Source organism: Protopterus annectens, chromosome 3.part0 (genome assembly GCF_019279795.1).
Source record: "Protopterus annectens isolate FY-2018-M chromosome 3.part0, PAN1.0, whole genome shotgun sequence".
Taxonomy (NCBI): domain Eukaryota; kingdom Metazoa; phylum Chordata; order Ceratodontiformes; family Protopteridae; genus Protopterus; species Protopterus annectens.
The window spans coordinates 1,455,997,652-1,456,011,282 of record NC_056731.1 but is presented as its reverse complement, the minus strand read 5'-3'; the positions used below and the strand labels follow the sequence as shown (position 1 = coordinate 1,456,011,282).

General features: G+C 38.3%; 1 protein-coding gene across 1 annotated transcript in view; it reads left to right on the top strand.

Annotated features, from left to right (window-relative positions):
* Positions 1-13,631, top strand: part of SNTG1 (syntrophin gamma 1) — a 4,111,241-nt gene that overhangs the window by 2,763,636 nt on the left and 1,333,974 nt on the right. Inside the window, exon 16 of the mRNA XM_044065493.1 lies at positions 231-360. Within this exon, the coding sequence (XP_043921428.1) occupies positions 231-360 (130 nt within the window). The remainder of the gene's footprint in view (positions 1-230; positions 361-13,631) is intronic.

The following is a 13,631-nucleotide window of genomic DNA, read 5'->3' as shown; positions in this document are numbered from 1 at the left end:
AGAATAAAAAAAGTTACCTTACACTTTCTAAGGAAGATGAGACAAACAAATTCCTTTAAATATGGTAGAGCAGCCACTCAGAATTGACATTTTAATTGCACTTTAAAATGCTGGTAATGTTGATGTAAAAGTTCTGAACTCTGGAAATGTAATATGAATGCATATTTTTTAGGATAATAGGTAGAAGAATGATTTATTTGAAATGTTATTTATTATGATATTATCTTTAGGCAAAATTCATTTCAAGTCATTGCTGTTGACGGTGTCTGCAGTGGAATAATTCAGTGCCTGTCCGATGAGGATTGTATAGACTGGCTACAAGCAATAGCAACAAATATATCCAATCTTACAAAGCACAATGTAAGTAACTTTTATTACTTGAGATAAATGTAATATAACAGTTGTATTAGTGTATGTATACTACTGTGCACATATTCATAGATATATGTATTTTCTTTCTGTTTGTGTTTTATTTCTGATTAAACACACACACACACACACACACACACACACACACACACACACACACATGTATATATCTATATATATGTGTGTGTGTGTATATATATATATATATATATATATATATATATATATATATATATATATATATATATATATATATATATAAAATATATATATATATATATATATATATTATATATATATATATATATATAATATATATATATATATATATATATATATATATATATATATATATATATATATATAATGATATAACAATGTATTTTATATATATATATATATATATATATATATATATATATATATATATATAGGTTCATAGGTTCATAGGTTCATACTAGGCTATCTGCCCAAGGGCATTTATAAGCCTAGCCCATAGTTATGTGGCTTTCACCACCCCTTTAGTTTGAATAAAACTATGCCTATCATTTTGCTGTGCCTCTGTCAAGCAGTGACACTGAAGTAATCCCTGGGGTATATCTGCAATCTCCCATCCATTGGTCAAAATTCCTCTTGAACAAGGCCAGAGGTGCTCTGCCTCACATGTACCGGGATTTTTGTTCCACAGCATAGGAGTCTCTGGGTGATGAATCTGTCCTCCAGCACGTTCTATTTATAATCGTGTCAAGGTTTAAGTCTCCGCCCTTGTGGTTCTGAGGGATCTAGATTTTTTGAGGTGAAGCATATTCATCAAATCTGGGTTTGACATGGCCTTATATGTCAGGCACAGGTCACCTCTGAGCAAGCGGTATGAGACTGAATAGAGCTGGAGTTCTTTCAGTCGGGCAGCATAAGACATATTTTTGAGACCCTTTATCCTTTTGGTGAGGAACTTTTGGGGCCTTTCAAGCTGCAGCAGGTGTCTGGTCAGATACATTTCGAATGGGGCATTGTACTCAATCATAGGTCTAATGAGTGATGAGTACAGGGGGACGATGACCTCCCTTGATCTAGATGTGAATCCCTTCATGATCAGGTGGGCGATATAGAAGGTTTTCCTAACTACTTTAGCAACATGAGTGTCAAATGAAAGGCTACTGTCAACCTGGGTCCCCAGATCCCTGATGACTTTTTCTGTTCTCAGTGGATTGCCACCTATATGGTAGCTAGGGGTAACCTTGTTTTTCCCGAAGGGTATGACTATGCATTTTTGGCGTTTAACTTCAGGCCATGGCTCTGGCACCAGTTATCCGTTTCTGTGAGGCCCTTCTGGAGGATATCTGTGTCAGATGTGTTTTCGACTATGGCACCCAGTTTGCAGTCATCTGCAAACTTTGTCAGCCATAACCCTCCTGTGTTTGCTTGTACTTCAGAAAAGTAGATGCCGAACAAGAGTGAACCCAGGACTGAGCCCTGTGGGACACCACTTGTGACAGGCTTTGAGTCTGACATGGCTCCAGCAACTCTGACCCTGTGGGTTCTGTCACTTAGCCAGTTTGCAACCCATCTTGTGATGTATGGGTTTACATTCAAGCTGATGTGTTTTTCGATGATACCTGGGTGGGGTATTGTGTCGAGGCGTTTGCCAGGTCGAGGTAGGCTGTATGGACTGCCTTTCCCTCATCAATGGCCTTGGTGACTGTCTCGAAAAAGTCAACCAAGTTTAAGAGGCAGGATCTGCCTTTGACAAAGCCAAACTGGGTTGGATCCAAAGTCTGCAAGTTCCCTATGTCTTTATTTATGAGTTCCATTATGATCCTCTCCATGGCTTTGCAGATAAGGCTTGTCAAGCTAATGGGCGGTAATTTCCAGGGTCTGTGGAGGCACCGCCCTTATGAAGTGGGACCACAGTGGCGTGCGCCACTCCTTGGAGTGCGTATCCTGAGGTGAGGCTAAGATTAAACAGCTGTCCTAACTGTGGGTTTAATTCCTCGTTGAGTTTGTGAAGCACACAGCCGGGACACCATCCGGTCCCATGGATGCTGTGTTTTTGCCTTAGTGAGGGCAGTTCTCACCTGGGCGTTGGAGATGTTTGGGGGCTACAATCCTCTGGAATAGATATCTCTCCTTTTGGGGAGGGAGAAGTTTGCACTGAACCTGTCAGCCAGTATGTTGGCAATGTGTGTAGGTTCAGTAATTTTCACATCATTTTGAACTAATTCTGAGCATATCTGGGAGTTTCCTCTAGGTTTCTAACATAGCTAAAGAAGGCCTTATGATTCTCTTTAGAGTCCTTGGCGATTTTTCTCTCAAAATTTGCCTTGGATGATTTTATGAGAGCTCTTAGTTTTTTACTTATAATGATCAAAGGTGTCTTACCTTTCAAGGATTTTGCTCTATCTTGTAGTAGCTTCCTCCTTTTGTTGTAGAGCTTGTTTATGGCTGGGGTCCACCAGACTGGATGCTTGCCTTTGGTACAGAGAGTCTTAGTTTTGTTTGGGATTGCCTGATCCATGCAGTCCTGTAGGTGCAGTCCTGTAGGTGCTGGTATATATATATAAATAAAGTTAATTTAAACAATTTAAGGAGTGGCTCTTGGAGGCATGTTTAGCAGTTTTTGTTAAACATACACGTAGTCTGTATGGTCCAATTGGACAACTTATTATTGTTTTTTGATCAGAGAGAGGTTGCATGAAATAGTTCAAATTTTTGCAGAGAGCAGAAAAGGTAATGTCTACTGAACCTTAGTTCACACATACCTTTATTTGTGCCATCTCTCAATTGGACCTTCTCTCACAGTGAGAGTCTCACTCTCCGAGTCCAACTCCAGTCGCGGATGACCTACGGCTGTGGTGGGTCCTACCTCTCAGTCGGTCCCTCCTTGACACATACTAGTCCTGCTTCTCCCCGCGCAAACACAGTCTCGCCTCTCTTGCGAATCTCGCAAGCAAGCTCTTCTACCTTCCGCGCATGCGTGGATTTGAATTCTGAGTCGGGATTGCAAAACCCAAACAAATCGCGGAAGTTTTGAAAAACCGCCCGGACGCCTGGACAGGAGCACAAAAAGATGATATGTCCGGGGAAAACCGGATGAATGGTTTAAAAAAAAAAAAGTTTAAAAAGGGGCTGGCGCGTGCCCCTGCGCCTATGCCTAAATCCGCCACTGCAGTAGTCAGATAAACACATGTTCTGCTGTGCATCTCAAAGCAATGTTGTAAAGTGTCTTGTGTTAACATGCCATCTATGAAAGATGCAACACTACCAAGTTTTGCAAAATGGTTATGTTCTGCACTTACGATGCCAACCCAACCAACTGCCAGTTTATGATGATGGTCCAGTAGCTGATTCCGTCTGTACCAATCCTACCTGTAGCCTCTGAAAGTCTGTAATAAAGTGCCAACCACAAACCCAAGTAACAGAGATGGGTACCCTTCTTCTAGCCTGGAGGTTGTCTGTCAAATGCACTGTTATATCTGTCTCTGTAAATGTTTAATTTTGTACTCTCTGAATACCAGTAATATTACTCAGTTATATATGTATGCGAAAGAAAATATTAGCTAGATTAAGGGTAACAAAATTATTTGGGATAAATCTCATGAAGAATAAAAAATAGTTACCTTACACTTTCTAAGGAAGATGAGACAAACAAATTCCTTTAAATATGGTAGAGCAGCCACTCAGAATTGACATTTTAATTGTACTTTAAAATGCTGGTAATGTTGATGTGAAAGTTCTGAACTCTGGAACTGTAATATGAATGCATATTTTTTAGGATAATAGGTAGAAGAATGATTTATTTGAAATGTTATTTATTATGATATTATCTTTAGGCAAAATTCATTTCAAGTCATTGCTGTTGACGGTGTCTGCAGTGGAATAATTCAGTGCCTGTCTGATGAGGATTGTATAGACTGGCTACAAGCAATAGCAACAAATATATCCAATCTTACAAAGCACAATGTAAGTAACTTTTATTACTTGAGATAGATGTAATATAACAGTTGTATTAGTGTATGTATACTACTGTGCACATATTCACAGATATATGTATTTTCTTCCTGTTTGTGTTTTATTTCTGATTAAACACACACACACACACACACACACACACACACACACACACACACACACACACACACACACACACACACACACACACACACACACACACACACACACACACACACACACACACACACACACATATATATATATATATATATATATATATATATATATATATATATATATCTACATATATGTGTGTGTGTTTGTCTGTGTGTGTGTGTGTGTGTGTGTGTGTGTGTGTGTGTGTGTGTGTGTGTATGTATATATATATATATATATATATATATATATATTTTATATATATATATATATATATATATATATATATATAAAATTATATAAAAATATATTTTATATATATATATATATATATATATATATATATATATATATATATATATATATATGAAATAAAGTTAATTTAAACAATTTAAGGAGTGGCTCTTGGAGGCATGTTTAGCAGTTTTTGTTAAAAATACAAGTAGTCTGTATGGTCCAATTGGACAACTTATTATTGTTTTTTTTTTTTTTTTGTCTTAATTAGCACCTTCGGTAGATGTTCCTTTGTGATAATGGTGGGTGTAAGGGCTTCATGGAATTGTTGACCTTGGACAGAGGTCTTAGGTGTAAAATAAGAACAGAAGTTGCTTGCTAATCTATTGGCAATATTGCTTTGGTCTAAAATGAAGATGCTACATGTATTGAGTTCAGAGCAGTACTGTGTGTCATTCTTTAGTTTGCTAATGTTGTTTACATTAGCAAAGACAGCATTTACATTGGCCTTTTTTTGGATTTAAGTTTATTTATGTTGTTGGGCCACCAGAGTAGTTTCTTTTTAATTTTCCTTTGCTTTCAATTAATCTCTGTTTAGGATTGCCCACTCTACATGTTTATTTACATGGGTGTAAAACTCCTTCTTGAAACTAAGGTATGCATCAGCATTGAAGATGATGCTATCATAAATAAATTTTGAAACCAAATCTTGTAACTGGATAAGGTTAGTATATTTGAAAACCTTACATTATGCTGCTAAGTACTAAGATTCTAAACCTAAAATTACACTCACTGGAAGCAGCCCTCACCTTAGAAGATGCTGACATATGTGCAGTCACAGAGACTTGGTTTAAGACCGTGGAAAGCACCCCAGCCATACCGGGTTATAATGCCTTCCACACATTCATACCACAAACTGAAAGTGCAAGAACTAAAGGAGGTGGAGTATCAATAATTGTCAAAGATAAATACACCTCTAGACTGATTAAAAAAAAAAAAGATTCCCTTGAACTAATCCAGGTCCAACTGACTTGTAGGTAAGAACCTATCCAAGTTATTGGAAGTTATAGGACCTCCTCCATGAACCAGAGTACCCACACTGCATAGTTGGATATACTTGAATCACTCAAAATGCAAACAAACCCTGGTTTCAAGTGACTTTAACTACCCATCCATAGACTGTTAAATTATACATGTACTAACACACTTGCTGAAAGGTTTGTGGACTTCATCAACTCCAGTGCCCTGGACCAGTTGGTTGACACAAGGAGCCCATATTTTATTGATCTGGTGCTCACTAACATGGGTGATCATTGCACCACCCTATGTGTGCAGCCCTCCCTCGTGAGGCCTGGTCATAAATCAGTTTTATTAGAAGTTACAATAACATCTGAGCCCCATTATCAGCAACTCGACTAAAAGACTTCTCTAAAGCCATTTGCAACCTAATATATGACGGCATTAATAGCTTCACATCCCCTGCCTTCACTGATGGGATGGACACCACCCTATGTGTGCAGCCCTCCCTTGTGAGGCCTAGTCATAAATCAGTTTTATTAGAAGTTACAATAACATCTGAGCCCCATTATCAGCAACTCGACTAAAAGACTTCTCTAAAGCCAATTACAACCTAATATATGACGGCATTAATAGCTTCACATCCCCTGCCTTCAATGATGGGATGGACACCTATACTGTGATTTACACCAATGCCTTGTATAAGCATCTGTACAAAAGTATTGACTCAGCCGTACCTGATAGGATCAAAAGAAGATCATCAGGAAAGAACAAGCCTGCCTGGTGGGCATCCACCATTAACAGGTTATATCATAAGAGAAAGAAATTCTGGTCCAAGAGCAGGAAGGCATGGTCTCTGAACTCGAAGCATTCCTTCCTTGGCTTAAACAAGCAAATAAGATACCTCATAAGACATTATCAAGCTAACTATGAAGCCAAATTAGCCTCCTTCCCTAAGGATAACCATAAGGCCTTCTTTAGCTACATCGGAAACCTTAACGGAAAAACCCACATCTGTGCAGAACTGGTTGTCAATGGCACCACATATACTGAACCCACAGAAATAGCAAACCTGTTAGCTGATAGGTTCAGTGAAAACTTCTTCCCCTGTCCCTGCCACATATCCCCCAAAGCATCCCTACCACCTGTCCTCCAACTAGTATCGCCAAGGAGCAGGTCATAAATGCTCTCTGCAAAGCCAAAAACACAGCATCTATGGGACCTGATAATATCCCAGACTGTGTTATAAATGGATTAAAATAGGAACTAGCCACACCACTGGGTACTCTTTTTAACCACAGTCTAAGTGCTTGTTTTGTACTTGCTGAATGGAAAACAGCAACTATCATTCCATTACATAACAGAGTCACCTCCACAGACCCTGGGAACTATAGTCCCATAAGCCTGAGCAGCCTAATCTGCAAGGCTATGGAAGGAATATTCATGGACCTCATGAACAAAGATATAGGAGACCTACAAATGCTTGACCTGACCCAGTTTGGCTTCATTAAAGGGAGATCCTGTCTCTTGAATTTGGTGGACTTCTTTAAGGCAGTCACCAAAGCCCTGGACAAAGGCAAATCCATGCATATGGCCTACCTGGACCTGGCCAAGGCCTTTAACTCTATTCCCCACTCAGGCATCATTGATAAACTCACCCAGCGGGAGATCAACCCATATATTGTCAGGTGGATTGCAAACTGTCTCACTTACAGAATGCACACAGTCAAAATTGGTGACTCTACCTCCACCAGCAGACCCGTAACCAGTGGTGTTTCACAGGAGTGGTGCCAGGGCCCCTATTGTTTGGAATCTACTTCTTGGATATACAGGCTAAAACAAAAGGCCTATGGCTAACAAAGTTTCCTGATGATTGCAAACTGGGTGCAATCATGGAGTCCCCAAATGATGTCAGCATCCTATAAGAGCGACTTACACAGATAAACAACTGGTGTCACACAGATAAACAACTGGTGTCAAAGTCATAGGCTAAAACTCAATGCAAAAAAAAGGCATTATCATCCCCTTTGGCAATGGTGACATCCCTGCAGATTACCACATTAATAACAATACCCTAAGCATGCAATCAGTGGTGAGAAATTTAGGCATACAGGTTGACAGCAATTTTTCTTTTGAGCACCACATCTCCACAGTGGTAAGAAAGGCTTTGTATGTCACCCACCTCATGAGGAAGGGCATTGCATCCAGAACAAAAGAGGTTATAAAGCCCTGTACTCCTCACTCATCAGGCCAATGATAGAGTACAAATGTTCCTTTGGTATGTACCTTACCAGGCATCTGCAGCAACTGGGAAGACCTCGAAGGTTTCTTACAAAGAAAATTCAGGGTCTTCAAAATATGTCATATGATGATAGACTAAAATCACTGTCATATACTTTGTGTCTTACAGATTAATCAGCAGTGACCTCCGCCTTGCATATAAAGCAATCTCAGGTTCTGATCTAAAGGAAATGCTGCATATTTGTCAATTAAATGGTATAAGATGCACTCACTATGTGACATCAACAGGACTTGCTGGAGAGACAGATATGTCTCACTGAGGTTACCTCTCGTCTGGAACAAACTTCCAATTCAGGTGAAGCAGATCTCCCTCTCTGACCCTATTTTAACATAATTTGGATGATTAGGTGGGAAAATGCAAATTCTCCCCAGGAGTTTCACCTGTGTCCCCCTTGGACAGAGGCAATAGTTGTTGACTTAGGTCTGCTTAACACCTTGATATTCTTGGGAACAGGGGTTGTACTTGGCTAGGTTTTTAAGAGCCCTAGGGCTATTAGCATAGTAACCTCCTATGAGCCAGTGATCCTATGATCATATTCAAAGCCGTTTGCTTCAAGGAATTTATAGATTTTAAAGATGAAAGTCATATGTTTTTTCTCTTACATAACCTGAGAAGGATATAGCAGAAGAAGAATTTTATATGAAGTGGCCATTTTTGTATGGATCAGATCAAGCATACTATTTTCTCTAGTGAGTTTGTTAATTATCTCTTCCAGGGAATTTATTTATTAAGATTTAGAACTTCTGGGCGTACTCTACATTGAAGAAATACATGATCCAGATTTTGAAGTGCAATTAAAGTCTCCAAATATAAGGGAATTTTTGTTAATAGGGAGTTCATCAAATATATCTAGGAATCTGTAAGGAAGAAGAGTGTCATGTAACAGGTTATAAACTGATATGTTGACCTAATGCTCTAAGTGTTCAATTTGTGTGGCTCTGATAATCGACCTGGAAGTGATAAGGTCATTGGCAGATATGGAGATACCACCAGAGATGCCATCAGGCCTGAAGGCATGGTGGGTACAAAAATGCAAGAATGAAAGTGCTTCCTTTTCATTTATACAGAGTCTCATTAATAACACAGACATGGATGTATTCCATACACAAGACAGCCTAAAGATTGTTGTTGAGACTTCTTGCATTGAGACAAGCCACCTTAAAGTGATCCAGTGTCATGTTTGATATGTTTGAATGCCTATTAGCTGGACTCTGCCTAAAAATATACTATGAGGGCAACAAAGTCCTATATTCAGTATGCAGAAGTCTTGGAATGAATGACATCAATCACTTAATCAATTGTTGAAACCAGTTAGCTTTAGTTTGTACCTAGCCATCATTCTTAGAGTAGGAAGGATTCTGCTCAGGACCCGTGTCTTGCCTGCATTTGATACCAGAATATGGATATATGGAATATGTCTCTCTGCATATCCATCATGGTTTTGCATCCCAGGTCATTCACTCGCACATGGATCACCATCATGCTTCAGTCATATTTATCAGGTGAAAGGATGTTTAGAGGGCTTGTGATGTTCAGAGGTCCTTGTGGCCTAAGGCAACTCACTTGTATCCTGTTTTTGTTTAGTCTTGTAAGTGAAGAATCTCTATACCTAACTATTGAGTCACCTATCTCTAAGACATTTTTCATAGTACAGTGGTTAAGAGAAACAGATTTGAAGTGATTTGGCTCTTAGTGACTCAATGCCATAGGTGTGCATGAAAGAGATGAGGTATTGGATTTTCACTGAGATCTAGTCTTCCTAGTTGAAGGCTTGATAAAGACATTTTACAGTGCTAGCATAAGACTTTTTATGGTGATTTTGTTTAGATTCCACATGAGGTGAGTGCTGCTGTTAATCATATCCTACCTTTATCTTAGATTAACCTAAATTGCAGTTTCTCTTACTTCCACATACCTACCACATATCTCTGCATATTGTTTTTATTATCTCGCATAGCAGTTAATACTGATTTTCATATATGCATAATTTCTTTCTTTCTTCATTTGAAGAAAGATGTGTTAAGCTCAGACACATTTGGAGTTGGCTCTGGAAGGCAGAGAGTGCCTTCACAGATATTTGTTCTGTACAGTGAATTAATATTATTTTAGTACTACATTTTGCTTCCCAGCTGCCACTAACTTAAGACGATCTTTGCTTGCATCCCGTTTTCCATTTCCCTTACTTCCTAGTAATGCTAGACAAGAGTGTCAGTATTATAGCCCAGCTCCTGTGCAAATGCCTTCTTTATCTTTCTCGATTTCAGCCAAGGAACTTGTGGCATCAGTATGCATCTTGGAGTGTGCACCTACCATCCGTTCATTTGCAGAGAGGAAAGCCAACACTGCCTCATCTTTCTTCCGATCTATCACCTGATACCTCAGCCATGCAGACCACTATACAAAATTTTGATCATACTTAGGAATCCATCTCTGTGAAACAGATCTGGCCTGCCGTTGCAGAGTACTTTGTAAAATGACCCAACCCTGTGCTGTATCTGGAGACTAACACTTGATATTAGTGTAGATACTCACCGAATGTTTCTTCTGTTTTCCAACTACAGATTATTCTTTTTCAATTCCAGGTGCTTTTAGGTCTAGTACTGATTAATGACTGCTCATTCCATCTTGTGCCTGATACTTCTTTAAACGGTTATAACTATACATAGAGATATGGTTATTTCAAGTGCAAAAACTGTAACTACTGGGCTACTATTAATACCATCCGATGCATTTTCAAAGAACATCTTTAACTCCTAACGTGTGTGCAGGACATATAAATATTTAACACTATATAAATACTGAACACTAGAATACTCTATTCAGCAAGACACAAATATAGTCATTAAATTTCTCAGATATCACACCAACTGCCTGGAGATCAATAGGCTCCAAGAACTACCTTCTAGATTTGCTGGCATTTACTTTCCATGACTTTACGCATCCTAGCCCTCATTATTTGCCAAACTTTGTAATTCCACACTGTCCAAAGGATTTCGTTTCCACATTTCAGCATCCTTGTTAAAGTTCTTTGCAGCATGCCTGGCTTATTTGATCCACTTTAGATTGGATGTAACAGACTTTATTCACTTAACACTTCTAGCTGATGGCATTAAGGTAATTCCTAGCCCACGCCCACCATCACAAAACAATAGTTGCATTTTATCCTGATGAATTCCTGGAGAAGATCTAGTCACTTGATGACACGTGTCTTCATTAGCCTATGCAGTCATAATATTTTTAGGATAGTCTATCTCTAATCTTATTAAACGATCTCACCCCTTCACTATACAAGATAGAAACTGCTTTGTAGTGAAAGACTCTGTAAAAGAATGTGCTATACAGTTTTGGTCATAATATGAAAACAGATCACTATTACCATAGTCAGGGATGATGTCCTTCTGGTTACTGACCAACATAGTCATTCAAAGCCTAGCACAAGTCATTCCCAGTCATGAACTGGCTCCCCAAAAGTCATCTGCTTAGTGTCGATAATAGAACCATCAACAAAGCAGATACTTCATTTTACTTTCTGGTAGCCTTTCAGACCTGTTTATTATCTTTTAATCTCATGACCTAACACATATGGATAAATATGGAAATATGCCACCCATTTATCTTGCTGTAACCTTTCACTTTTGAACATAATATAAGAGGCCCAGTAGGGAAACACATTGTGTGGTAAAGGCTCACCCAGTCAGTGACATCACTGCAAACATATTTTCTTAGCCTTGGAGAAGGGTCATTCCCCTTAATATTGTCTTAATACTCAAGGAGACATAAGCAGAAGCCAGATATTCTTCTGCCTGAGCTAAGCCAAAATTACTGAAGAAACACTGAAGTTAAATGACAATAACCTAACCTTGTAAGCCTTGGTAAATTAACTCATCATGGTCTTAACAGTTTCTTATTCTTTCCTTTCCTATTAAGGTGTTATGGCGTAGGATACAAACATCAAAGTTTTAGTACTTCGGTATGGAAGCTGACAAGGCAAAATTATCAGGAATGGTATATCAAAAAGCACAGCATGCACCTTGACCAGTGGATAAAGCATCCACTTCTTCAAATCAGTATTAATAACAGTAAACAGGCACAGGTAGGAGTGCTTCAAGTACAAACAACTAAATCAGTGTTGTAACACCGGATGTGTCTAATGAAAACAGCTGATTTGTACAAACAAGGAAAAATACACATCAGTTTTAATGATGGGTATTATCATGTGACCAAATTGGATTTGATCTACATTGTAAACTAGTGTGTGCAAACTTAAACCATTTGGAGAACACCACACCTTCAAAATGAAATCAGATATCTCATATTCTTGGATCTCAGCAGGTGTTATGGGGCTGTGGTTGACTTTCTTTTTCACAGATTCTGATATGGTCTTGAACCTTATATGCAAATATCTTTATTTAATATATGCATATGCATTACTGTGTACTCTACAACTTTTGCTCACCTCTGAGCCTGAGTCATAGTTGAAAAGGGCCATTTGATCATTCCACCTAAATAATTAAAAAGAACTAAACGTAAATGGTAAGCCCCAGGTGTTGCACTGACCACAGGATCATCTACTCTGTTACATTTTTGTAATGCTACTATGCATGTTTTTCAATGGCCGTATATGGTGTTGGACATTAACATAAGATGTGAAATGTGAAAGCTGATGTTAACAACCAGTAACTGTAGATCGGCATGGTGTATATTCTCAGAAGGTCTAACTAAAACAATCAATTATACCTGCTGCAAAGCTGTAAGTGCTGGGAAAAGAAGAGAGAAAGTGCATTATGTACTGTATGCTATTGCAGCCAGTAGCAAATTCATTTAAACTCAGTTAACTTCTAAAACAGTTTTCTACTATTATAGTATGACTTTTATATATTAGATGTAATATTTGTACAATTTCTAAATAGTGAACATTGCATTTTAAAACTTGCAAAAAAGAAACCTATACATGTACTATGTAAATACTGAATGTTGATGTATTTGTGCAGGCAAGTACGAGAAGTGGAGACTGCTATTAAACAGAACATGTTGACATAATCAGCCAATGATGTGGGTTGAGAACATATGAGTATAAGTCACCTGTAAGGAAGTGTTTGTTAGTAACTGTTTTTTTTTTTTGGGGGGGGGGGGGTCAGTAAAATCATCATGTGTAGAGCTTAACCACTTACACTCACATATCCTGTCTATGAAATTTATGCAAAGTCTGAGTTAGTCACAATGCGTCATTTTTATTTTTTATTGCAGCAGCATAATTTCTTCACAAGAGTGTTCTTGTCCCTATATTACCCTTCCTAGTATTATATTCATTCTGTATTCACCACATCCAGGTTGTTAGAACTCAGTAGCTATTGACATGCAGTTCCTGTCAGTAAACGTAACTGCAAAAAAAAAAAGCCCAAACTTGAAGCTCCCCTACAGTTTTACAACATGAACACATTCATATATATGTAATTGTAGAGACTTGGCATGGTTTCAAAGCAATGAAAAACTATCTGTTTCTTGGTTTAGTCTCTGTCATGTCTTTAGACTTATTGGTAAATGTAGGGGATGCTGACAGCCACAATATCAATGTTATTTCGTTGAAACACCTAGTGTCAAT